The following is a 23028-nucleotide window of genomic DNA, read 5'->3' as shown; positions in this document are numbered from 1 at the left end:
TTTTATTTTCTTTCTAACGCTCGTCAACTCTAATTTCAACGCTAAATTCAACTCTAATTCGCAACGCTAATTTCCAACGCTCGTCTAACAACAACACATTGTTTCTGTTCAAAGTTCAAGTGCGAGAGAACCTACATGTACGCTAGTTAGGTCAATCGAATCAGAAAAGTATACCGACAACAGATCACTAAAGACGAAACTGAAAAATCCTATCATTTCATTTGATTATCAGATTATAGAGGATAGCAGATATTGAAGGAAATGACGATTGGGATTTTGGAATCCCTTCATCGGTTATGTAAATTTGGAAAGTACTATACAGCAGGGTGTTTTTGGCTTCTAAAAGCTTTCTGAACTGGACAGTTTCCCTCTACAAAGAAATAACATTAGAGCTCAGAAAGCAAAGAAGCAAAGCTCTTTTGCCTTATTGCCATGTAAGCCGGATAAAAGATTCATATTATTCGTCTGCTGATACTATATAGGCGATGTAAAGTCACGGAGACGGAACGATAAACCCAAATCCATTTTTTCTTATCAACATAAAACGCGGCGGCGGGTCCGCTATGGGCAACAACTTTGTTTTTTCCCCCCGAAAAATTAGGGACAAAATCATCTTGTGCAGAACGCCCAGGGAAAGCAAAAAACAAACAAACAACACGGATAAGAGAGAGGGGGCCGCCTATAAAGGGAAGAGCGGAGCCCACCAGTGGGGACCGATCACTCTGTTAGTGGGTAGACTCGACGCCGGTCACGACCGAAAATGCTGTCGCCATTCTTATTGGCCGCTTGTTTCGTCGCCTTCCTGTCCAACGTCAGTGAAACCTATCGCCACCCCTTCATCATTAGACATCAAGGTCTATATACCTAATTTATCCTAATTTATTCCTTATTTGATTATAGTCTGATTTTTTAAAAGTTGATTCTAATTTTCGATTTAGCCGCGTTTGACGAATATTACACAGAAACAGACCAAGGACCAACCGGTCCACCAGTCGATTTCTCATCTCTCGACGAACAAAATAATGGCGAGTCATTTGTCTATAGCCTACCTTACAAGTTTTATTGCACTGCTAATAAATAATTAATAATTTTAGAGCCGAGGTACGAACAGGAGGCAAGCGCTTATGCGGATGACGGCCCGATCGGTCCGCCGATAGACTCACCAGCGCCTGACGACGACCAATTGGAATTACCCCAAGGTAAAAACAAAAAGTTTTGATATTACGGTACTATAATTATGGTTTGTAACACTGATGGCATTCTCACCGTCTAAATCCAGGACCAGGTGATTACGACCGCCAGCACAAATACGATGGAGTCAATAATAAAGATGCCATTGCTGCTGCTGCTTCCTTTCGCTCCGAATCACGATTGAGCAATCCCTGGTACAGAGCCGGCAGGTACATTGGAGAAAAGCTGAGATTCTTCCAGTCGTATTTCCCGCTGGTAGGACCTCCAGGTGAGTGAAACTTTGATCTAAAATAGTTAAGTATAGTAAATTGATTGATTGAATTCTGTTTTTTAGGTCCGACGGGTCCAACTGGCCCAGTAAGTATATCACGTAATGAAATACAGCAACTCAAGTAATAATTAATTCTTTTTTGGGGGTTTAATCTGAATTAAAAGGCAGGACCTATGGGACCCACAGGTAAATTTTTATTTTCGAATTATTTTACTAAATTGAACTTGGGAATTTAATGAAATGTTTTTGGGTGTCTTAATTTACAGGTCCAACTGGTCCAACTGGCCCAGTAAGTATATACAACAATGATGTAAAATAAAATTAAAAAATAATATTAACTATTAATTGTTGGGTTTAATCTGAATTAAAAGGCAGGCGCAACAGGACCCACAGGCAAGATACAAATTCTTTGACGGCACTTTGATTCATTCAAAATTTATTTAAATGTGCTTTGCTTAGGAGCCACGGGTTCGACGGGTCCCAGCGGCAGTGACGGATTGCCCGGAATTCCGGGAAATCCTGGCGCTGCCGGAGCAGCCGGAGCAGCCGGAGTACCTGGATCAGACGGTACCCCCGGAGTGCCAGGTAAGAAAATTATTAAATTAGCTTCGTTGACAATTTTAGAAGACCAATCCAATGATTTCAAGGTGTCCCTGGTGCTGCCGGAGCGGCTGGTGCCGCCGGTGGTTCGTCTTCTTCATCGTCGGGTGGCGGTGGAGGTGGTGGCGGTGGTGGCGCTGCCGCCGACGCAGTGGCCGCCGCATCCGCCGGCTCTTCTTCGTCATCTTCCTCGTCGTCGTCTTCATCTTCTGCCGCTTCCGCCGCAGCAGATGCTTTTGCCACTGCCACAGCTACGGCCACTGCAACCGCTCACGGCCTCGTCGAACTGGCAAGGACCATCGTCGACGAATCCACCGATCCTGAAGCTGTGTCCATCGCTTCTCAAATTATCGACCTCTCAATTCTTATCATGGACGAGTCGGAAAATTTAGAACAAACCTCCACAATCTCTACCAAGATCATTCAATTGGCCAGCACCATCGTGACGGAATCTTCCGATTCCATTGCCACCACCAACGCCGCCGACATTATCCAATTGGCCACCGATCTGCTGTTAGTTACCAACGAAGCTATGGAGCTCATCGCCATCGCCGAAGTTGAAAAGATCGCCGAAGCCGAAAAAGCCGCCCTAGAAGCGGAAGAAGAAGAAGGTGATGATCCGGAGGCTGAAGATGCTGAGGATGCTGAAGAAGAGGATTTACCTACAAGCTCCGGTGCTGGTGGTAAGCCGGGCTCGGGTGGCAAACCGGGCTCCGGCGGCCAATCTGGTTACACTAAAGTTGGCACCAAGAAACCCGGTTCAGGTGGTGAAGCCGGAGTTAATGGTGGGGCAGGTGAGCCCGGCGCACCTGGCAATTCTAACCCATCAGCATTGCCAGAAAGTAGCTCAACAGCACCTTCTAAAAAGAAACCCGTCCCTCCCAAACGCCCAGCCGGTTCAGCATCACCTTCGAAGAAACCTATTACCTCGGAAAATAATAACAGGCCGTCCAAGAAACCCATCGCTGCCGCACCAGCCATCCGACCTGCTCCAATATTAAGTCAATCAGACATTTTAAATGCACCCGCTCAAATTCTAGGGCGACCCGGCCCGCCCGGTCCACCGCTTGTTAACTTCCTGTAAAATCGTTAATGGTGCTAGCGTTAGATGTTTCCTTGTATGATGCCCATCAGCACTCTGTTGTAAAACTTCTTTTAACGATGAATCACGATTCATCACGCGTGAGTCCCGCCAGCAGCAGCAGCAGCAGCTTTTCTTTCAGACCGTGATCTATATCTGCGTGATACGATGGACGCGTCAAATGTTATTTATCGTTGACTGGAACTGGAACATGATAATAACGGGGATATATCTCAGAGAAAATGGCGCTGTAGCTGGACAGTCGGGTTTGTTTTTGAAATTGAATAATTGATATAATGTCTATTATCTATTGTTATTTTGCTTGGAGAAATCAACGAGTGTAAATGAGTCGATACAAGTTTCCTTGAATCCATTTTTCTTACATCTGCCTCTGTATGTTATATAACCGCCATTCTAATGAGTACCGGTAGTTATATATCATAAAAGCCTGCTGCACATTATTACATATTTGGTTGATTTTGTTTGAAAATTGTACGGCGCTCCTTAATTATAAAACAAAAAAATTGCATGAAGTTACATCTTTCGTAATTGTTTCATCATCCACGTGCGAAAATAAAAATTGGCTAAATGCGCTGGTGTCGAGTAACATACGGCGATTTTTAGCCAATAGCTCAGGGCGGATCACAGCACATGTTTAGCACTTGCGTCTTAAATATCCACACAATTTCACATAGGCAACTGCCCACAATTAAACCGCAAAACGAAAAAGTATACCCCCACAGTAATGGGTATAGTAGCCACCACCCGGAAGCTTCGATGGCGACATCATGATTATACTCACAGGCCCATTTGAGGATATAATTGCTTGGCCGAGAAACAAAAATAGAACTCGACATGGCGTTAGCGTACAATTTTCGCAGCTGTGAATGGGCCGTTGTGTTGCGTGAGAATTGATAGTTAAAAGACGTTTTTCTAGGAGTTACGGGAAAGAATATTTTCAAGGTTTTGTATCAGGCTATATTTATACGTGTTGTACACGTAGTACAGAGTATGTATAGGGATATGGCCGATCAAAGTTTTGTTTTCTTTGTTGGGGAAGGAGGGGCTTAGCCGTGAAGCAATCGGCCAACTTACGGGACGTGAGGAAATTACATTTAAAACAGTTGGAAAAAAAAGGAAACTAAAAATGAGTGTCTTTGCATAACGATGAAAACAGCTACGCGTACGACGACATGGAGAAATTAAATTCGAAAATTGAAGTTGATACAATTAAAAGAAAAAAAAAATCGACGGGCGTCGTTTCCGAGTTACGCAAACTGGCGACTAATACAAACAGAGTGGACGGGAAATTTGAGCTCGCGTCTAATAATTCCCGAAAATTCTTACTTGGTTCGCTCTCGTCAACATCGATCTCCTTTATCGGTTGGCGTCTAAACTGCCTCGTGCGCCACATCACCACTGAAATCACCTTCTTTTTCTTTGAGCAGCACAGCAGCATCCTGTTCGTTGTCGTCGGTGACTGTTTCGGCAATGGGAACGCTACGTGGTGATTCCGTGGAGTCGTCCCGTGATGATTCCGTGTCGACGGCAGCCGGCAAACTGTCGCGTTCATCACCGGCGTCAGGGTGACGTTGTCCAGCTGCGCCGTCTCTTTCGACCTGTTTGACATCACCATCGGCAGCTTCACGCGCAAGTTGTTGTTCAGTAGCAAGGGCTATCATCTCTAGAAAACAATTGCAAACAAATTTAAATGAAAACGTCACATAGGCTTGTAGCCTAAGCACGATTTAGCCATGTTTCCGGCAATGGTTCTTAGCTTACCACGGCAGGTCTGATCCATCTTCACGAGAAAGTCGCAGTCGTTGACAAAATCTTCAATTGCCTTCATATCCGCCAAAGACTCGGGTGAATCGTCGTCGATCTCCTGCGTCCGTATCTTAACTATCTTATCCTTTGACAAATGTTTTTTCACAGGAAGTCTCACCACCTCCTTCGACTCATTTATCTCTAAAATGCCGTGCAACGGGCTCCTCCGCCTAGTTTGAAAAAGGAAAAACAACAATTGTTGGCGACAGGCTTGTTACACTGAAACAGGTGAGCGTATAGATCAACGACTCACCACGACAAAGTCTCGATTAATCTCCCCAGCGACGTTTTACGTTCCTTATCCGGATCAGTCAGAATGTCATGAATTTCTGCCCACAGCGGGCCATCGACGGGACACGTGCTTTCTTTGTGGTAACCAATCGGACAATAAAAGGCAACATTGCCAAAACAAGGTAAGTTGCCTTCAAGCGAAACAGATGAGTCGTCGTCGCCATCACCACTCAAAAGTGGGTTGGCAGCGTTTGGAAGATATGCTAAAAAATAAAATTACAAAGTAAGCAACAACTTTTATGTATGATCAATGAGTCGTTTGGACATGTCCGGGGGTAACTTACAGAGGCAGTATGCGATACATTCCGATACATCAGCAGTGTCTCGGAGATGATCTTCAAATTCACTCATTCCCTCCAAGTGCTCGAGGTAACCGTCGCCGCCATTCTTCCGAGGTCGTATATTATCCATATTGACGAATTTTTTTCAGGAAAATTCAATTTCGCGTACGGCAACTCAAACGAATTAATCTAATAAAGAGTGATTTGTTAGCGTTGACACACACACACACGAGAGTGATTGTTGCGGGGGGAAATGTGGCCGGAGAAAAGACACTTGCCCACACGTTGTGAGCGAGCATATCACCGAAAACATGGAAAAGTAACTAGTGAAAAAGACAAATGCTGTACAGCCAAGCAATCCGCACAAGGAGCAGTGCATGAGTAAAAATTGAGATGACGATTGTTGTGTGTTTTCAATTTGATGAAATGAGAGGAAACGTGGCATTACGTCAGCGACACAAACTCAAACACGTGTCTGCCATTTTATTTCACAGTGGGGTTTAACAATTCAACGACCTCGTGTCTAGACAGTCTATTCATCGTTGCAAATTTATATTAGATCTTGTTAATGCTTAGTCTTTCAACAGCCATTGCATTTTTGGGAGGGCTGTTACAACATGGCCAAAAACGTGGATCGTGATAGCCCAGAGAATTTTTATCGGCGTGATGCACTACCCAAACAGAAATACGAAACAAACGAGATGACAAAAACAATACTTACTGGATTTCTTTGTTGGCCGACGAGTCAAATGAGTATAATTATTTAATTAACAGACGCGTGGTCAAATTATGGCCAGTGAAATCAGAGCTCTCGATGCCACCAGAGATAAAGGCCATCTGCGAGGGCTGAGAAATCACCGGAAGTCACTGAGGAGAGTAATAGGGGGGTGAAACAAATGAAGAGTGACAAAGCGTCAATGAGCCCAATGGGCGCCGATTTCAATTTCTTTTTAACGCTCGGTTTTATAATAATTGTAATTGAATAGTTCGCTAAAAGAAATCAATGAGTGTGAATGAGATTATTCAATATTAAATTGATTTCGAGTAAATTTTTTTAAAGCAAACTATTGTTTCGGCAGAGTCTATTATTGATTAAACTGAAAATACGGCGGTCGTTTGTTATAACAAAGAACTTGATTTGAATTTTTAAGCGATAATTTAAGCAAATTACATCTTTCATAATTGTTTTATCATCACGTGCGAAAATAAAAATTGGCTAAATACGCTGGTGTTGAGTTACACACGGCGATTTTTAGCCAATAGCTCTAGGCGGATGTTTAGCACTTGAGTCTTTAATATCCACACAGTTTTCGCATCAGCTCTGAATGGGCCAATGTTGCGTGAGAATTGATTGTCATTACGTTTTTATATAGTAGACTTATATACGACAAAGAATAATTTCGACACATCACAATAGGTTTTTGGACTTTGGAGTATTAGGTTATATTACATACGTTTACGTAGTACAGAGTATCTATGTGGATATGGCCGACAACAGTTTTGTTTTTCTTCTTTGTTTGGAGGGGGGTTAGCCGAGACGCAATCTCACCCGATCTCACCACACGTTATTGACGCGCAAATACACAAAATTATTTAAAAAATGAAAGAAAAACCAAATTAATTAAAAGTCCAACTTGCGGGAGACGCGAAGAAATGACATTAAAAAAAAAGGGAAACTAAAAAGTTACATAGCGATGAAAAACTTCTATCGGTGAACCCGATTCCGCCGCTACGACGACACATGTCTCAAAGATGAAACTCATCAATATTCGGGAAAAAAAAATTTTGACACAGAAAAAAGGGAACTACTAACGGCGTGGACGGGAAACTTGAGCTTGCGTCTGGTCATTCCCACCAGAAATCTTTTCTGCGTTCACTCATTCGTCAACGTCGCCCCGGCATGTAGAACATAAACACCTATAGTTTTCTAAACTGGCTAACCACAGCGCGGCGTTGCCACCAACAGCCTTGGGCCGTTTGGGGTATGGAGAGGTCTCTCCATGCTCTCTCCAGGTCCCTCCCTGGTCCGACCAATCGTAACTTTTCATCACCTCTTTCGACTGCAAGATAATTGCAATCCCTACCCCCTCTTCCAACCGCCTACAATTTGTCAAAAAGAAAAGAAATGAACGCCAGTTAGAACTGAAACGGATAAACGAAACTTACCATGACAACGTCTGCATTAATCTCGTGAGTGACGTTTCACGTTCCTTATCCGGATCAGTCAGAATGTCATGAATTTCGGTCCACATTCGGTCACAGAAGGGACACGAGCTCATGCTTTCTTTGTAGTAACCAACCATACAATCGAAGACAACGTTGCCAGGGCAAGGAATAAGCTTGCCGTCCAGCGAAAAGGATTCGTCGGCAGTAAGACGCGAAACTTCGAGAGCTTAAAACACAATTAGAAATAATTAATGAAACGTCACCAACGTTGATGCTTAAACTTATTACCGAGTTCAAGTTGGAACTTAGCGAGGTGGCGATTGAACATCTCGAGATGGTGATTGCACATTTCGGTGGGGTCATGATTACGGAAAAACTCTTCACAACGACGCATGTGCTCCGAGCGTTCCTCGCATGTTTCGTCGGTGTCGCTCATCTCCTGCGTCCCTATGGACTCGTCTTGAAGAGAGAAAGTAATTTAAAGACAAAAACAAAACAAATAATAATCGGGGTTTGACCAACACATTACGCCCCCAGGACACAGCATGGTCATTTTGAATTGCAAGAGAAGCATTGTGTTGACAAAGTATACCGATATAAACAGAGGAAATGTGATACAGATAATTAATTACCTTCATCAGAATCATCACTACTGACAACTTCCCGTGGTGACTTAGGGAGTGGCACAGGTAAGGTGCTGTCCATTGACGAATTTTTATCACCGGACATCACTTCAGCAACTGAAACGAATATTAAACAAAAGAGTAATTTGTTATAGTGTTGACACTGACATGTCCGATGTGATTGGTTTAGGACGAAAGAAAGAGTGATTGCTGATGGATAAAAAAAGACATTTGGGCACTCGGGAGAAAGGTGAGCGATCGCGTCATCATGCCGAAAATATTGAAAATTAAATAAAATATATGGATGCTACAGAAAAATTGAGATTCAATTCGATAATGTGAGGCGCATTACGTCAACGACACAAACCCAAACACGTGTAAAAGAAATCGTCCATCACCATTTTTTCCTCCTCCCGGAGAGGTTCAAAGATTGTCTGCTGGTATAATCAACTCATCTCAGCAAATTTATAAATTACATCTTGTTCATGTTTAGTCTTTTAACAGCCATTGGCATTTGCACATTTAGGGGTTGGTTGTTGAAGCATGGCTTCACATTCGAGCGAATACGACAAACCAAACTGTTACCACATGGCCAAAAGTCGATCGGGATCATTTTAAATCGGAATAATAAATACTAAACAAACAAGATGACAAACTATACTTACTGCGGTTTTCCTTGACGAGTCAATTTATGACGATAAGTATAATTAATAGACGGGTGGTCAGATTAGCCAGTGAAATCACAGTCCGATTGGAGCTCTCGATGCCACGAAGGTCGAAGGCCATCTGCGACCTGCGTGGTCGCCAACTCGCCAAACGGCATACGTTTTATTCCACCGGAAATTACTGAGGAGAGTCAGGGACTCAGGGGTGGGGGGTGAAACAAATGAAGAGTGACAAAGCGTCACCAACGGTGAGTGACTCATTTCAATTTTTTGTCTCTAAAACTCTAAAGCAAACGAAATTTACTCTCTAATGGTATTATTCAAAATTTTCAAGTTTAACACAAGATTACATGGGTTAGGGCTGTGCTCCGGATAAGTATTGGCGAGTTACCGTCTCAGCTCCAAAAAGTAGGGGAAGGGAAAACGCCATGCTGTCTAGTAATCCACCGGAAACACATTCAGTCGACAGCGAACGTGGTGGTGTCGAGACGAAATTGAAACCAGGTGAGTTCCACATATTTCATTTGATTTTTTTTTCTCCCAGGACAAAACAATTTTTCCCTGAATTTTTTATGTTATTTTATTGTGGATGATCTCAAAACCATGTATGAAAAATGTTGTTACCATTTTAAAATAATGTGAAAATAAACTGGTTACCATGGTATAGAATCCTATACCATGCTGGGTACTTAAATTTGTGGTCATGGGTACATCAGTTTAACAAGAGTCTGGTTTCAATGTAGGTGCATCAAATTACTGCAGTAATGGCAAAGAAAGAAACCGTTGCCGAGCTAATCAAGCAACGTTGGGAAATAACCAATGTGACTCCCTTTGGTGTCTACCTCCACTGTACTGCCAAAGATTTTGCATTGGAAAACGAGGGCTGCACTTTTGAGGATGACTACGTACCTTTGGTCGAAGACAAGTGGAGGGTAAGTTAAAGGGGAGAGTTTTTGACTTACAATCATTTTTCATTTCAGTTAAAATCACAAAAACATTATGATTCCACCCATGTCACATGAAAGGCAAACTGCCTTTTCTTTTGTTGACATCGGTCACTTTCCTGAACAGTGATGTGAACAAACTAGGCTAATGGAATGTAGAACAATTTAAGCAAACACTTGCAACTGTTTCGTGAATTTTAACTTAATAACTTGTAGGAAAATTGTTTTCTAACAAAACTACAGAGTCTTACAGAGGAGAAGAAAATTCCCTACATTAAAGTTGCCAAAATGAAAAACGATGCACAACAAATGGAACGCCAAAAGATTGACGAGAAAATCATACAGCTGCGACCAGGTTCAAGAGACTACAGAGGTCTTTACATTACCCCTTTGCCATCAAATCTCTTGGAAAAAGACAAAGTCATCGCAAGCAAACGTGGACTAAATCCAGTATCCTGGTATATAAATTACGTTTATTGCTACCTTAATACAACACGTTTTTCCTCACGTATACGTTACTCGAGTTAGGTGCCATTGGTCTGAGCACCAAAAGAATGTTCAAAATCCAAATTACAATTGGAAAGACGACTATCTACGCATAACCAATGAAGCCAACAGCACTTGGCCCTCGCTCACTGAAAAGCAGAAAAATACGTTCATTCACCGAGCCAAGGTTGAATATCGAAGGTTCACCGGTAAAGCTATTTAAATTATTTCCGCTTGTTGATTCGTTGAGGCCAAAAAAGTTGGGTGCGATTCCCGAAAAATGTATTATTTAACGAAGCGATTATTATATAACTAATTTGTCTTATCAATTCATGTGCTAGGGTCCGATGAAGGAAACGAGGTCGTCGACTCCATTTTGAAGAAATCTTTAGAGGAACACGCTGCGTGTGGATATGGTAAACGACTGGCGACGGAATATTCAAGCGATACAGATTGATTCGAATAATTCATTGTGTGCTGTATGAGAGACGGTAATACAATCGGGAAGCGACAACTATTCAAGAGATTTGTTTATTTTTAAAACATTCACAGCCACAATCGATCAAATAATAGGCCAATTCCTCATAGTACCGCATTCATTTAGAATTACTGCAGACGTACGATAAACTTACCCTGAATTTGGTATCAATTTACGCCGCCAAACCCAACACTAATCCCAATAGGAATACACATTTCCAACTTGAATTTCATCACTGTCCTGCATCCAAGTCATTGCCTATTGCTTTTACAAATTGACACTCTCCTTGAGTGCCTTGAATGGTTAATTCCAATTCTGGCCAAACCAATTTTGTGCCGACGTACAGATGTGTTGGAAACGAAGTGGAGGCTCGTGTAGCGAGACAGTGATGACATTTATCAAGTTGGGGAAATGAAGCACTAACCCCACGTCAATTCAAAACTGCCTACAATTACAGAATAATTGGAGCAAATGTATTTCTGTATACGAAATGAAAACACAAAACAACTGCAACGTGTGAATTGGGTAACAAAGGCATCACGAATACACTCGCCCACTAAAAACACACAAAAACTTTGGACACATAACAAACTCTTGTGTCTGCTTGACTTACAACACTTACACTTGAACTATTCCGTTGCTTTGCAACGATTTGCGAATGTCACGTATTTTTCCAGCGCCAACATTTCACGCTGGATCCAAACGCAAATCATCTAATATTCAAAATCCGTCAAACCATTTCAAAAAGGCGTCCGTTAAAAGGGGAAAACTTGAGCGACGGAAAGCAGCAACATCGGACGAAAAGGAAATTAAAAAACTAAAAACGCCATTCTTCTCCACTACCAAAAGAGAAAAATACCATTTCCCGCCGACAGTGCGTCGGTGACGGAAGAAGGTTTTATTGGGTCGATAAACGCAGACTCAAACGAACACGCCACCGGTCGACGCGGCAGATGGTGGCCGAGGCATTTCCAACGACGATGATGAGGCCGAAACCAGCAGACGCCTCCTTTTGGCTGGCTGATGATCGTTCAACGCGGCCGGAAACTCGATCGGCAAATCACCTGTGTTGGCGCGCTGATTAACACCTGCAAAACATGGGTTATCACTAAATGTTGTTGTTTTACAGGGCTACTATTGAAAACAAGGATTACATTGGTAGAGGGTCGCCCTGGGTACAGTGGGAAACAAGTAGCGATCATCTAAGTGGCAGGCGTGGAGATAGGCACTAACCGCTGGACGCACACCATAACGGGGCATGTTGTTTAAAATGGCGTTTCTGACATCTGCGGCCAAAACGTTGGTTTCGTAAGTCTCCGTTGACCCGTTCAACGACCTCAATCCCCGACAATGGAAATACAATGCGCACTGAGGAATTCCTCTCTCGAACAATTCACGTATGAACTGCTCCTGTGCAACACACACGGTGATTAAGCCAATAAATATATAATGGAACTGAACCGGAAATGTCTCTTACCAAGTCTTGGTGGCCTGTACAAAGGGACGCTGGTTGACTCATGGCTATTAAAATAATATCGCCAGGCCGGTATGCGTTGATGATGGCATCGGTCAGCATATTTAGTGTCAAAACATCCTTTGGCTGATTCAACGTCGCTATGTTCATTGCCGATAAAGGAACACGCCCACTGGATATGCTAGCGAATTTTCCCACTAATTGTATCCTTTTCGGATAGCCGGGCTGATTGACTTGTCCAAACGGGCCTGGATTGCTGAAGAAAAACAAAAACACCAATGTTAACAAAAAATATTCAGTTCACGCAACTGAAAACGTTGAAGATGTCACGGCAATTACCTTGCAAGTCGTTTTACGCAGAATAGCACAGTTTTGAAATAATCTTGATGATTAATCGCGTCGCTTCCATCAGGAGATTGTCTTGCACAAAGGAAGACCAATGTTTTTTCTCTCCTGGCTTTAAAATCGTCAGTCGGCGCATCATTTTGAAAGTTGTAGTCGGTCACGTCGCGGTAGACGGTGGTTATCCGATCAGCGCATTCGTAACAAGTGGCAGCTTTTACGTTGGCCAACATTGACACGCGTCGATTGCACGCCTTGCAAGTTGGACCTTTGTTGATGGTATATTTCTCCAGTTCTACCACGGTTGGAGATGAAAGGATTTCTGCTATACCAACACTTTCGGAAACTTGCCTATACGCCGTTGAAGACGCCGAAACATTAGTTGATAACACAATGTATGGTTGAAACACAATGAACCTACCAAATTAGCTTTTCCATAAGCTTCTGCAGAGACGGCTGCTTCCTTTCTAAATGGAACGCGTGTTCGGTAAGCGCAGCCCGTATTTCCTTCCAATACCTGGGACCTTGTGAACATTTCACTCCCGTTGGGTGGTATCCGATTGGGCATTTGAAAGCCACATTGCCCGGGCATGCAATGTTACCTGGCGGAATAATGATTGGCTTTTCTCCAATGTCGGGCTTTTTCCTATTTTCAAGCTTCAACGCATCCTCACTCAGCATTGCTAGATTGTCAAAGAAATAAATAGAGAGTTCAAACCATGTGTAGAAGAAACCGTTCAATTACAATCGACGTTTGAGGACTGCATTTGATACCTTGCAAAGTTGGCGAAGACGCACTATCACGGGCCATGATCCAGCTATAAAATTTATCTTCGCATTTCGGTACAGCAGCAGCAGCAGATGTAGCAACAGGGGATGGCATTCGTTCGGCATCGTCCATCTCGTCTACGTAAATAGGTTCACCGTTCTCGTACTCCTCAGTCATTTTATCGTAACCGGCTATTATTGAATTTTTAAACCTTCACACAACTGCGTCAGAAAATTAAAGGAGATGAGTCTCTACATTGGCATATACATATTTGGGGGTTGGTGGTTGAAGCATGGCTTCACATTCGAGTGAATACGACAAACCGAATTCGTTACCACATGGCCAAAAGTTAATCGGGATCATTTTTAATCGGCATGATGGAGTACCCAAACATAAATACAAAACAAACGAGATGACAAAATAATACTACTTACTAGTTTCCTTGACGAGTCAATTTATGACGATAAGTATAATTAATAGACGGGTGGTCAGATTGGCCAGTGAAATCACGGTCCGATCTAGAACTCTCGACCACTGAGACAAAGGCGAGCTGCGAGTGCGAGGGGTGAGAAATAATTACCGGAAATCACTGAGGAGAGTAATAGGGGGGTGAAACAAATGAAGAATGGGAAAGCGTCAATGAGCCCAAAAAAGCAAACTTTCGGGAATCTTACCGGGGAATTATATATTTATATACCAAACAGAAAATGGAATTATATTATTTTATCGTTTTTGAGCTTTTTTGGATTTTGAGGGGAAGTTGGATATTTTATCATTTCTAATTTCTATCGAATATCGATATCGTATATTATCGTAAGCATGCTCTGATTTGGCTGATTAGAAGAAAGTTCGACAGGTGTAAGTGTAGTCTGCTTTCCTTTAGTCTTCTGTATTTAAAAAATCATACTAGCTTGAAATTTAGAAAAAGTCACGAGACAAAGTTCAAGATTATAACTGTTATAGATAATTTGTTTTTGATAACCGTCATATTCCGTAAATATAACCATATACCTATGAAAAAGTTAAACCAGTTCCAAATTTGTGAAATGTTGGTTGACTACGCTTTATCATGTGATTGCCCTATCGATGATGCAAGACATTTTGTTTGTATACTATGTAACCTTTTCTTTTTTTGCAGATTTGAAGCCAAAGCCAGCCATCATAACCAAACAAAATACAAGTTTTCCTTGTTTAGAACAGACTACAAGTCATAGTCTGTGGTATTACTGAAACTGGTTCCGAACCTGACTGTGTATTACTGAACCTTGAATTCTCCCATTTATGAACAATTAGAGTTTACCCAGTGTCTCATTTTCAACTTTTCCTGACTTGTTAGTTTCTGTGAATATTTTTCGTAACCTAATTTTCTCTTTTCATTTAGATACACATCAGCATCCCATTTCATTGGAAAAAATACCGATGTTGAGTTACAGAACTCCCTTTCTTTAAATGTCCTCGTGTACGCCCATGTGAATGTGGGTGTATTCACGAGAACATCCTTTTTTCTTCCCTATCAAGTCTGGTGCCCATTTAACTCTTCAGCGGATGGATGGAGCAACTGACGTAGATGCCTGGCTGTATTTCCCAGCAGGCGTTAAGGTAGGACAAAATTGATCTCTACTCTTCCTTTTTGACAGTTTCTGGTGGCGTTGATTATAAATCGTTACGTATTAGTCGCTAAGTATGTTTATTCCTAAGCTACTTCTTTCCTTGACTGCAACTATTTTCTCTCTCCGTATTTGTTTTTTCTCAGTCAGGGTTCACTAAAAATTTCATTTGTCGAACGACTGCAGATTAGGCTCGGTTTTTAACCTCATACCTTTTCTGTGGGTAAACAATTGAATTGAAAAATAATTTGACTCTTAAACATTTCAAGCAAACAAGACAAAACAAGACAATTTTTTGACCTAGAGAAACTTTCCACCACACTTCCTCGCTATCACCGTTTACCTAATTTGTTTATTTTTTCTTTTGTAAATTTAGTAGCGAGACTATTTGCATCGCATTAGAAATTTTTAACCTCAAATTATATTAACCCAAGGGTAAGTGGCTGATTAGAAAAATTTTTTCTTTCTGTGTGTTTTTTTTTTTTTTTTTTTTTTTTTGGGGGGGGGGGAGGTTCAATTACAGGAGCAAACTAGTAGGGGGGTTTTCGGGAAATTGCCGAAACAAGTGCATGTATTTCGACACGTGCATGTATTTCGGCGCCCGCTAAAATCAATAATAAATAAATCAACAAATTATTAATAAGACAAAGACGCACTAGGCTAACGAAAATTTCTGTCTGATACTGTCTGGTACCACTTTCTAATGGCAGTCTATCATTAATTGAACTTGAAATATGGCGGTCGTTTATTATAACAAAGTACTTGATTTGAATTTAAGCAAATTACATCTTTCGTAATTGTTTCATCATCCACGTGCGAAAATAAAAATTGGCTTAATGTGGTGGTGTCGAGATACACTCGGCGATATTTAGCCAATAGCTCTGGGCGGATCACAGCAGATGTTTAGCACTTGCGTCTTAAATATCCACGCAATTTCACATGGGCACTGCCCAAAATTTAACCGCATGACAGAAAAGTATATCTTCACAGTAATGGTATAGTAGCCACCACCCGGAAGCTTTAATGGCGATATCGTGATTATACTCACGGCCACGCAACAAAAATGGAACTCGACATCGACATGGCGTTAGCGGACAATTTTCGCATCAGCTGGAATGGGCCAATGTTGAGTGAGAATTGATGTAACACACGGGAAAGAATGTTTTCGTTACACACAATAGGCTTTGTTTTAGTCTATATTTATACGTGTACGTTGTACAGAGTATCTATAGGGATAATCTCGACCGCAAATGGATGGGAATACGTTTATAGAGTAAAAAGCTAAAAATTTACAAGGAAAAAAGAAAGAGGTGCATTTGAAGACTGTCCGCACAGACTTTCGATGATGCGTGTAAAAATCAAACCGCCTTTTCCTTGTATAAAATGTTTATACAGACAAATCCTTGTGAGGGCGAGATAAGCGCACAGAAATAAAATAATTTATTGTGAAATATTGAAACCGTGTAAAAGAAACCAAAATAACTCCTATACACTTTTACAATTTGAATTTGAATGATATGATGATGGGGCCGTTTATTATTGTCTTTTGAGAATTTTTCTCGTCTATTGGGCTAAAATTAACAAATAATGAATTTGATGGCGACTTGTTTTGTTGTTTGTAAGTCATTCCCATAACAGTCCTATTGTTTTCCCATTATATTGGTCGCATTGCCGAGACTTTATTCCGTAACCGATTTCAATCCGCTATACAACAATCTGAACGTATTTTCCAATCAGCACAGCAGCCTTAATAATATAATCAACCGAGTGGAAAATCTGTAGATAATTTTACCGATCAACACATTAAAGATCTCCAAAACCTTCAGTCCAGCCAGAAAACGGTACGCACTAGAGTCCCGTTTTCGATCGATGTTTTATTATCACCAAAAAATCAAATTTGCAGCCTCAGTTAATTGAAGGGGAAAAAAACGGGATGAAATGAATGTACCGTATGAGATAATCGGGAGGTAATAGCAATCATGGGATTAAAACAGATCATTTTCATTTAACAGTACAACGTAATAATCCAGAAAAATGTTTATATAAGGAGATGCAGCAAAGCAGATGCTCCATCGAGGAGGAGAGCGTTCAGTTCCAAAAATGTTGTCGTCTTGGTTGTTTTCTTGTTTTTGTTTCGTCACCTTTTTTGCAATTGAAGGGCAGTCATTTCATCGACAGCCGAAGCATTTACACCCAGGTATTTCATTCGTGTTCAATTAATTGTAAATCTCAAATTTGATTATTAATAGGGTCGTTGCATGAAATTTCGATTTCTTTTAAACATACTTCATGAGAATCAGTTTTTCACGCTGATTCTCATGGTATTTTTTAAATATTTTTAAAACGAACCTAACTTTGTGTATTTCTAGTTCAAAGTTCAAATAAGCGCCTCCCATTTCAAAACTGGGTCTCAGCCATTTTTGATGGGCGGTGCTTAATTTGTGATGAATTTGTAGACGACGCTCACCAAAATCACCAAAATCACCCTTTTCGTACTGCCTACGGCTGAATACAACCCTCTTTCGCCCTTAGGGCCTTAAGGGGAAATACAAAAAGGGTGATTTTGGTGAGCGTCGTCTACAAATTCATCACAAATTAAGCACCGCCCATCAAAAATGGCTGAGACCCAGTTTTGAAATGGGAGGCGCTTATTTGAACTTTGAACTAGAAATACACAAAGTTAAGTTCGTTTTAAAAATATTTAAAAAATACCATGAGAATCAGCGTGAAAAACTGATTCTCATGAAGTATGTTTAAAAGAAATCGAAATTTCATGCAACGACCCTATTGAAACCAATTAAATTAAACCCAGAACTCGACCCTTTTGATGGAACTGATGACAGCGTAGCTCTACAACAAGAAGAAACAGCTGTTGTCCATGGTCCACCAGTGCATTTCTGGGATTCCGACGATGAAGATGTGGAAGAATACGGTATTGTGCTTTAGTAAATTGTCGGTATTTCTTAATCAAAAGTGTTTTATTGATCACTGTGATGATGGATTTTTATGAAGGCACGTTTGACGTTGAATCGTTTCGCAGTCATCCTCTGTACGATCCTTGGAGCAAAGCTTCGAGATACATGAACGATAAACTGAGATTCATCACCAAATATATTCCTCTCACACCTGGGCCAACCGGTAATGCAATTTTGACGACGCAACTCTCATCTTATAACATCATTTCTAATTTCTGTTTGATTATAGGACCACCGGGACCCACTGGTAATCATTCAGCTTGACATTTCTCTAAAAAATCAAGGTAGATTTATATTTTGTGTTTATTTAAAGGTCCAACCGGTCCTGCTGGACCAACAGGAGCGACAGGTATATCTTCATTTCGATCGCTAGTCTGTTAATAATTATGTTGGGCTTTTACATTTTCCTACTCATGGCAGCGAATTAAGAGGAAGAAAAAGTAATATCCACCAAGTTTTAATCTCCTTTATTGTCTACGTTTGTAGGACCCCAGGGGCCGACAGGACCACCAGGACCAATAGGAGCCACAGGTAATTTCTATCTCTTTTATTTTTCTCCAATATGCTGAAGTAGCCTACTACTATTATAATTTCTTATTGATATTTACTTGTATCTAGGTGCTCCGGGAGCCAACGGGATGAACGGACTTAACGGAGGCAACGGTAAAACAACAAGATCCACGAATAAAAAAAAGTGACTTATATTCTATCCAACAACAAACTACTAATACCACTCTTAATTTTAGGCGCGCCTGGTATAACCGGGACATCTGGGACTAATGGGCCAGCTGGAAACCCAGGTGATAGCGCAATGCCTGGTACACCGGGTACTCCTGGAGCGGGTGGTGCGGGTGGTTCATCTTCTTCATCTGCCAGCGGAGGCGGAGGTGGTGGTGGTGGCGGTGCAGAGGGTCGTCAAACAGGACGTACTAGAGGATCAGATGGAATTCGTTCCTTAGATCCAGTCGGACCACCGTACGATGTACAAGGTATAAAAGTCTTTCGTCATTCTCAACATGTGTAGATCATCCCCTAAATGTCTGTTACTCTATACGAATTTTTCTGCAAACTCCCGCCATCCTTGTTGATAAAAGACCAAAGGCAACGTACTAAACGAGAAGGAGCTTCACTAGCTGCATACCGGAAGAATTCCCAATTGGAGCCGTGGTACAAAGCCTCGAGATACGTTAGTGAGAAATTGAGGTTCATTAAACAATACATCTCAATCACACCTGGACCAACAGGTAATATTTTGCTATACCTGGGTTTATTTCCTAAACAAATATTATCTCTTGTGCATAAGGGCCTGAGGGACCTACTGGACCCACTGGACCCACTGGACCCACTGGTAAATTTTCGAGCCCTTATTGTCATAACATAACCAGTTCATTTCAATTTCTAAATGAATTCAAGGTCCCATGGGGCCAACTGGGCCAACGGGACTAGGCGGCGATGTTGGTGACCCTGGAACGACGGGAGCGATTGGGTTAAATGGTCAAGCGGGCCAAGCTGGTGTGGCCGGGGTGGATGGAGTAGATGGAGCCAACGGTGTTCCTGGTGTGGACGGTGCGAATGTTTTTCTTTTTCGTTCATTAACGGTTTAATATTTCTTGGTAATTAATAACCCTTAATTAAATATTTGCAAATAGGAACCGATGGAGTGGTCGGCGTAGACGGGATTGATGGGGGTGCAGGTGGGGGTGGTAGTTCTTCTTCTTCATCTGCCGGGGGTGGCGGAGGAGGTGGCGGCGGAGGAGGTCGATCTTTCGATTCCTATCCTTTGGTGCCAGACGGCCCACTAGGTCCTCCATCTCCCTACGACGACGATCCTTATGGTACGTATGTTGATTCGATCCACGGAACAGAGTTTATTTCCGCATCGCAATAAATAACGATTCCGTTTGATTTCATTCAAAATCGAATAGGTCCAATCGACCGATTACTTGAACGAGGGGAAAGAGCTCTGGTTGATTTATTTCACCAACATCCTGCATTGGATCCTTGGTACAAAGCAGGAAGATATGTTGTCAAGAAACTTAGATTCTACCAAACTTATTTCCCACTCACGGGACCAACGGGTAATAAATTAAAGTTAAATCAACCTTTACGCCTCGGTTTGACACTCGGTTATCAATGTTAATTAGGTCCTATCGGGCCGACTGGGCCGGTAAGTATATCGATTTAAAATTTAAAAAAAAATAAAAAAAAAAAATAATAATAATTAATTTTTGGGTTTAATCTTAATTAAAGACTGGCCCGACAGGGCCACCAGGTAAATGTCCACATATTTAAAGCTAATGAATTTAAATGTAACTCTAGCTATTCTTTATTTCTCAGGGCCTACCGGACCTACTGGATTGATTGGTAAATTTTGTTTTCAATAAACGTTCAAATAGCTAAAGAGTTGAGCTAAACGAAATTTATTCTCGGAAAAAGGGTATTGCAATGTATACCATAAAATACAAATATAACCGTATACCAAATATAAAAAAACAGGATAATACGGGTACATGGTTTAATCGTCAATTCTAATTCTAATTTTAATCTAATTCTACCCCAGGTGCGACAGGTCCTAAAGGCCCGACCGGCCCGACAGGACCCAGCGGAAATGACGGCATTCCCGGCGTGCCTGGTGTCAACGGAGCTAACGGAGCTAACGCGGCGCCCGGAGTGCCCGGCCCGAATGGTGTCCCCGGCTTTCCCGGTGTCCCTGGAGCATCTGGGGTGCCAGGATAGATGGCGGCGGATCTTCTTCGTCGTCTTCTGGTGGCGGCGGAGGTGGTGGCGGTAGCCGTGCTCTTCACGGTTCCTCTAGTTCAAAAGATTCCGGAAAACAAATAAACGGTCCTCCGGGTCTATCCTCACGCCGACCAGCAACCGCATAATTGATTCATTTCCTTCTTAATTTATTCTTTGCAATAGATTTTAGATTTTTCTCAAATAAAGGAGGGGATGGTATTTCTTACATGAAAAAATAGTTTCTTTTCTAGTTCAATTCTAATTAGAAATCTTAAATTGCTTGTTTCATGCCACATACATTCCAGTCCGTAAAAAGGTTTTGAAAGTTGGATAACAAAGTAGATTTCCAAATATAATATTCACATGTCAAACATATCCAAGATTTACACAATTTAATTTCAAGTTAAACCAATTCAGCTTGAAACATTGCGGGCCAGTTTGGGGTTGTACCAAACGAGTTCGTAGGCGTCGTAGCCCCACCAGTCGACGCCGTCGACGATTTTCAGGTTATTCGACCAAGGATTGAATTTCGAATCGAAGCGGACCAGCCCGTAGTCCTCCAGCGACTTGATGACGTCAACTCGTTGGCGAATAAAATCCAGCGAGACGTCCGGCGGTGGGCACGACGACATGTGAGGGCAGTGATGTGTCAGCAAGTGAATTTCGACACCCAATTGCCTCACGCGATCCATCATGCCGGAAGAGATGATTTGCGGCAAAACGATCCATTCGTCACCCTCAATGTCCACTTTAAGGTAGTCGATGATTTTGTCTTCGTGGCCCAGCAGATTGCGGTAGATTGAATCCAGCGATTTCATCGTCCAGTTGCTCGGATTGGCCGGATCTCGCTCGTTCAATCGAACGTGATCGCGATCGCCCAGTCCCGTGTTGTAAAAGTGAATTTTTGGGGTGTGATTGTGATTGGCGAGTTGCATGGAAGGATCGAAAGCGTAAACGCGACATCCGAAGTTTTGCATGGCCTCGTCAAACGTCCATTCGTTGTTGATGCCGAAAGAGTAGACTAGACACTCGCTAAATTTCTTGTCCGTCACCGGAGGCCAACCGCCGCTGGCTTTCTCCGGTCGGACTGCCGGATCGAGACACAAAGCTTTCTGCCCGTCCACACCCATGGAGAGGACAACGCTTCCGCCGAAATCGTGGGAAAGACGACAGGATGTGCTGTTGGTCCATTCAATGTATTCGATCAACTGTTCCAGTGTCAATTTTTCGACCGGCGCCACTCTCCAATCGACGACATCATTTATTCGGTCCCGACTCGATACACTCTGCAGGGGCGAAATGGTGGTCACTGTTGTTAAGTTATGTTTGATGTGTACTAATTTTCCAGTTTGAAGCAGGGCAGACAGTCCTAAGAAAAACACTGAAACTGCAGCGGCGATTCGGATGACAAGCCATTTTCTCGCAATGGCGCCCATTTTCGTAATTATTACACTGTGGGTATATTAACTGGTCGCCAGAGCTTCACGAGTTGCGACTGGGTTTACTAAATGATGAAATGGTTTAACGGTGTCTCGTATCTGAAAAGAGACTCTCGAGTTTACCTTTTGTTTAATATGCATATCGTAAAGTGCCCTTGAATTCTGGTTAGTCGCAGCTTACCAGGATATCTTTTTTTGATGGATGGCGCCCCTAGTAATTTCCTTTAGGCTAAACAGTCGTTTTCAGAAGGTTGGAAGATTACCCTGTCACTCATGACTGATGTTTATAATAACTAAATCCTCATTTCAGCTGTCATATACTTTGGATGGAGAGACGAGAGGAATCAGCCATAGGCTATACCTGGATTTTAAAATAATAAATTTGTATTAATTTTTCGACCGTGGAATTTTCGACTGCAAAAAAATAATTTTGCTATTCACCTGTAAAGTTATTTGGCTTTGTAGAAAACTAGCCATGTTACACTGCTGTACGGAAATGATGGAGTGTTCTAGAATGACATAATACAAATTTAGTCTCAAAATTTAATTGAAAACAAAGTCTGGTTTAATTGTTTATGGTTGGTTTCCGAATTAACTGACAACAGTACTTGCATTAGGTGATCATATCCAAGTAGTGCATCTTCTATAGTCGACGAATCTTTGAAAATCAAATTCCAAACCAAATTACAGCAAAGAACACCACTAAATTTCGTTTATTTTCGTTCGTTCCAAGACAAGTCCCGCAAAATTTCTTTGAAATTTCTCTATGTCGAAAGAAA

General features: G+C 41.8%; 6 protein-coding genes across 10 annotated transcripts; 3 read left to right on the top strand and 3 right to left on the bottom strand.

Moving 5' to 3' along the window:
- The first annotated feature begins 722 nt into the window (after window positions 1-722).
- On the top strand, window positions 723-3625 carry LOC124315230 (collagen alpha-1(I) chain-like). The gene is made up of 10 exons (XM_046780758.1): window positions 723-854; window positions 939-1025; window positions 1095-1199; window positions 1280-1459; window positions 1526-1548; window positions 1627-1648; window positions 1729-1751; window positions 1834-1855; window positions 1922-2047; window positions 2110-3625. The coding sequence occupies exons 1-10, from the start codon at window positions 761-763 to the stop codon at window positions 3144-3146; spliced, it is 1719 nt and encodes a 572-aa protein (XP_046636714.1). The 5' UTR covers window positions 723-760; the 3' UTR covers window positions 3147-3625.
- A 479-nt stretch (window positions 3626-4104) lies between these two features.
- LOC124315515 lies at window positions 4105-6375 on the bottom strand. The gene is made up of 5 exons (XM_046781248.1): window positions 6264-6375; window positions 5546-5731; window positions 5224-5464; window positions 4926-5140; window positions 4105-4827 (listed from the first exon to the last, which is right to left on the bottom strand). The coding sequence occupies exons 2-5, from the start codon at window positions 5670-5672 to the stop codon at window positions 4535-4537; spliced, it is 876 nt and encodes a 291-aa protein (XP_046637204.1). The 5' UTR covers window positions 5673-5731; window positions 6264-6375; the 3' UTR covers window positions 4105-4534.
- A 346-nt stretch (window positions 6376-6721) lies between these two features.
- LOC124315570 lies at window positions 6722-9141 on the bottom strand. Its single transcript, XM_046781340.1, has 5 exons — window positions 8997-9141; window positions 8341-8448; window positions 7997-8167; window positions 7709-7934; window positions 6722-7642 (listed from the first exon to the last, which is right to left on the bottom strand). Exons 2-5 carry the CDS (start codon window positions 8435-8437, stop codon window positions 7420-7422), a joined length of 717 nt encoding a protein of 238 aa, XP_046637296.1. The 5' UTR covers window positions 8438-8448; window positions 8997-9141; the 3' UTR covers window positions 6722-7419.
- A 288-nt stretch (window positions 9142-9429) lies between these two features.
- On the top strand, window positions 9430-10932 carry LOC124315583. 2 transcript variants are annotated; one of them, XM_046781355.1, is made up of 5 exons: window positions 9430-9497; window positions 9739-9928; window positions 10184-10398; window positions 10469-10635; window positions 10768-10932. In XM_046781355.1, the coding sequence occupies exons 2-5, from the start codon at window positions 9761-9763 to the stop codon at window positions 10881-10883; spliced, it is 666 nt and encodes a 221-aa protein (XP_046637311.1). In that variant the 5' UTR covers window positions 9430-9497; window positions 9739-9760; the 3' UTR covers window positions 10884-10932. The 2 variants fall into 2 exon arrangements, with proteins under 2 accessions (XP_046637311.1, XP_046637312.1); XM_046781356.1 differs by having other exon boundaries at window positions 9462-9500; window positions 9740-9928.
- Window positions 10933-17161: 6229 nt separating this feature from the next.
- On the top strand, window positions 17162-21012 carry LOC124315243 (collagen alpha-1(I) chain-like). The gene is made up of 17 exons (XM_046780780.1): window positions 17162-17293; window positions 17909-18028; window positions 18109-18234; window positions 18301-18318; window positions 18385-18420; window positions 18558-18602; window positions 18690-18734; window positions 18818-19060; window positions 19166-19315; window positions 19375-19419; window positions 19485-19637; window positions 19721-19906; window positions 19997-20149; window positions 20216-20238; window positions 20322-20343; window positions 20409-20435; window positions 20632-21012. Exons 1-17 carry the CDS (start codon window positions 17197-17199, stop codon window positions 20805-20807), a joined length of 1665 nt encoding a protein of 554 aa, XP_046636736.1. The 5' UTR covers window positions 17162-17196; the 3' UTR covers window positions 20808-21012.
- A 70-nt stretch (window positions 21013-21082) lies between these two features.
- On the bottom strand, window positions 21083-23025 carry LOC124315444. Of its 4 annotated transcripts, none has more exons than XM_046781122.1 (3): window positions 22691-23025; window positions 22431-22610; window positions 21083-22372 (listed from the first exon to the last, which is right to left on the bottom strand). In XM_046781122.1, the coding sequence occupies exon 3, from the start codon at window positions 22244-22246 to the stop codon at window positions 21224-21226; it is 1023 nt and encodes a 340-aa protein (XP_046637078.1). In that variant the 5' UTR covers window positions 22247-22372; window positions 22431-22610; window positions 22691-23025; the 3' UTR covers window positions 21083-21223. The 4 variants fall into 4 exon arrangements, with proteins under 4 accessions (XP_046637078.1, XP_046637076.1, XP_046637074.1 ...); XM_046781120.1 differs by having other exon boundaries at window positions 21083-22361; XM_046781118.1 differs by having other exon boundaries at window positions 21083-22348.
- Window positions 23026-23028: the final 3 nt, after the last annotated feature.

Source organism: Daphnia pulicaria, chromosome 11, assembly GCF_021234035.1.
Source record: "Daphnia pulicaria isolate SC F1-1A chromosome 11, SC_F0-13Bv2, whole genome shotgun sequence".
NCBI classification, from domain to species: domain Eukaryota; kingdom Metazoa; phylum Arthropoda; class Branchiopoda; order Diplostraca; family Daphniidae; genus Daphnia; species Daphnia pulicaria.
The sequence above is the reverse complement of the archived record's forward strand: the minus strand, read 5'-3'. Positions and strand labels throughout refer to the sequence as shown.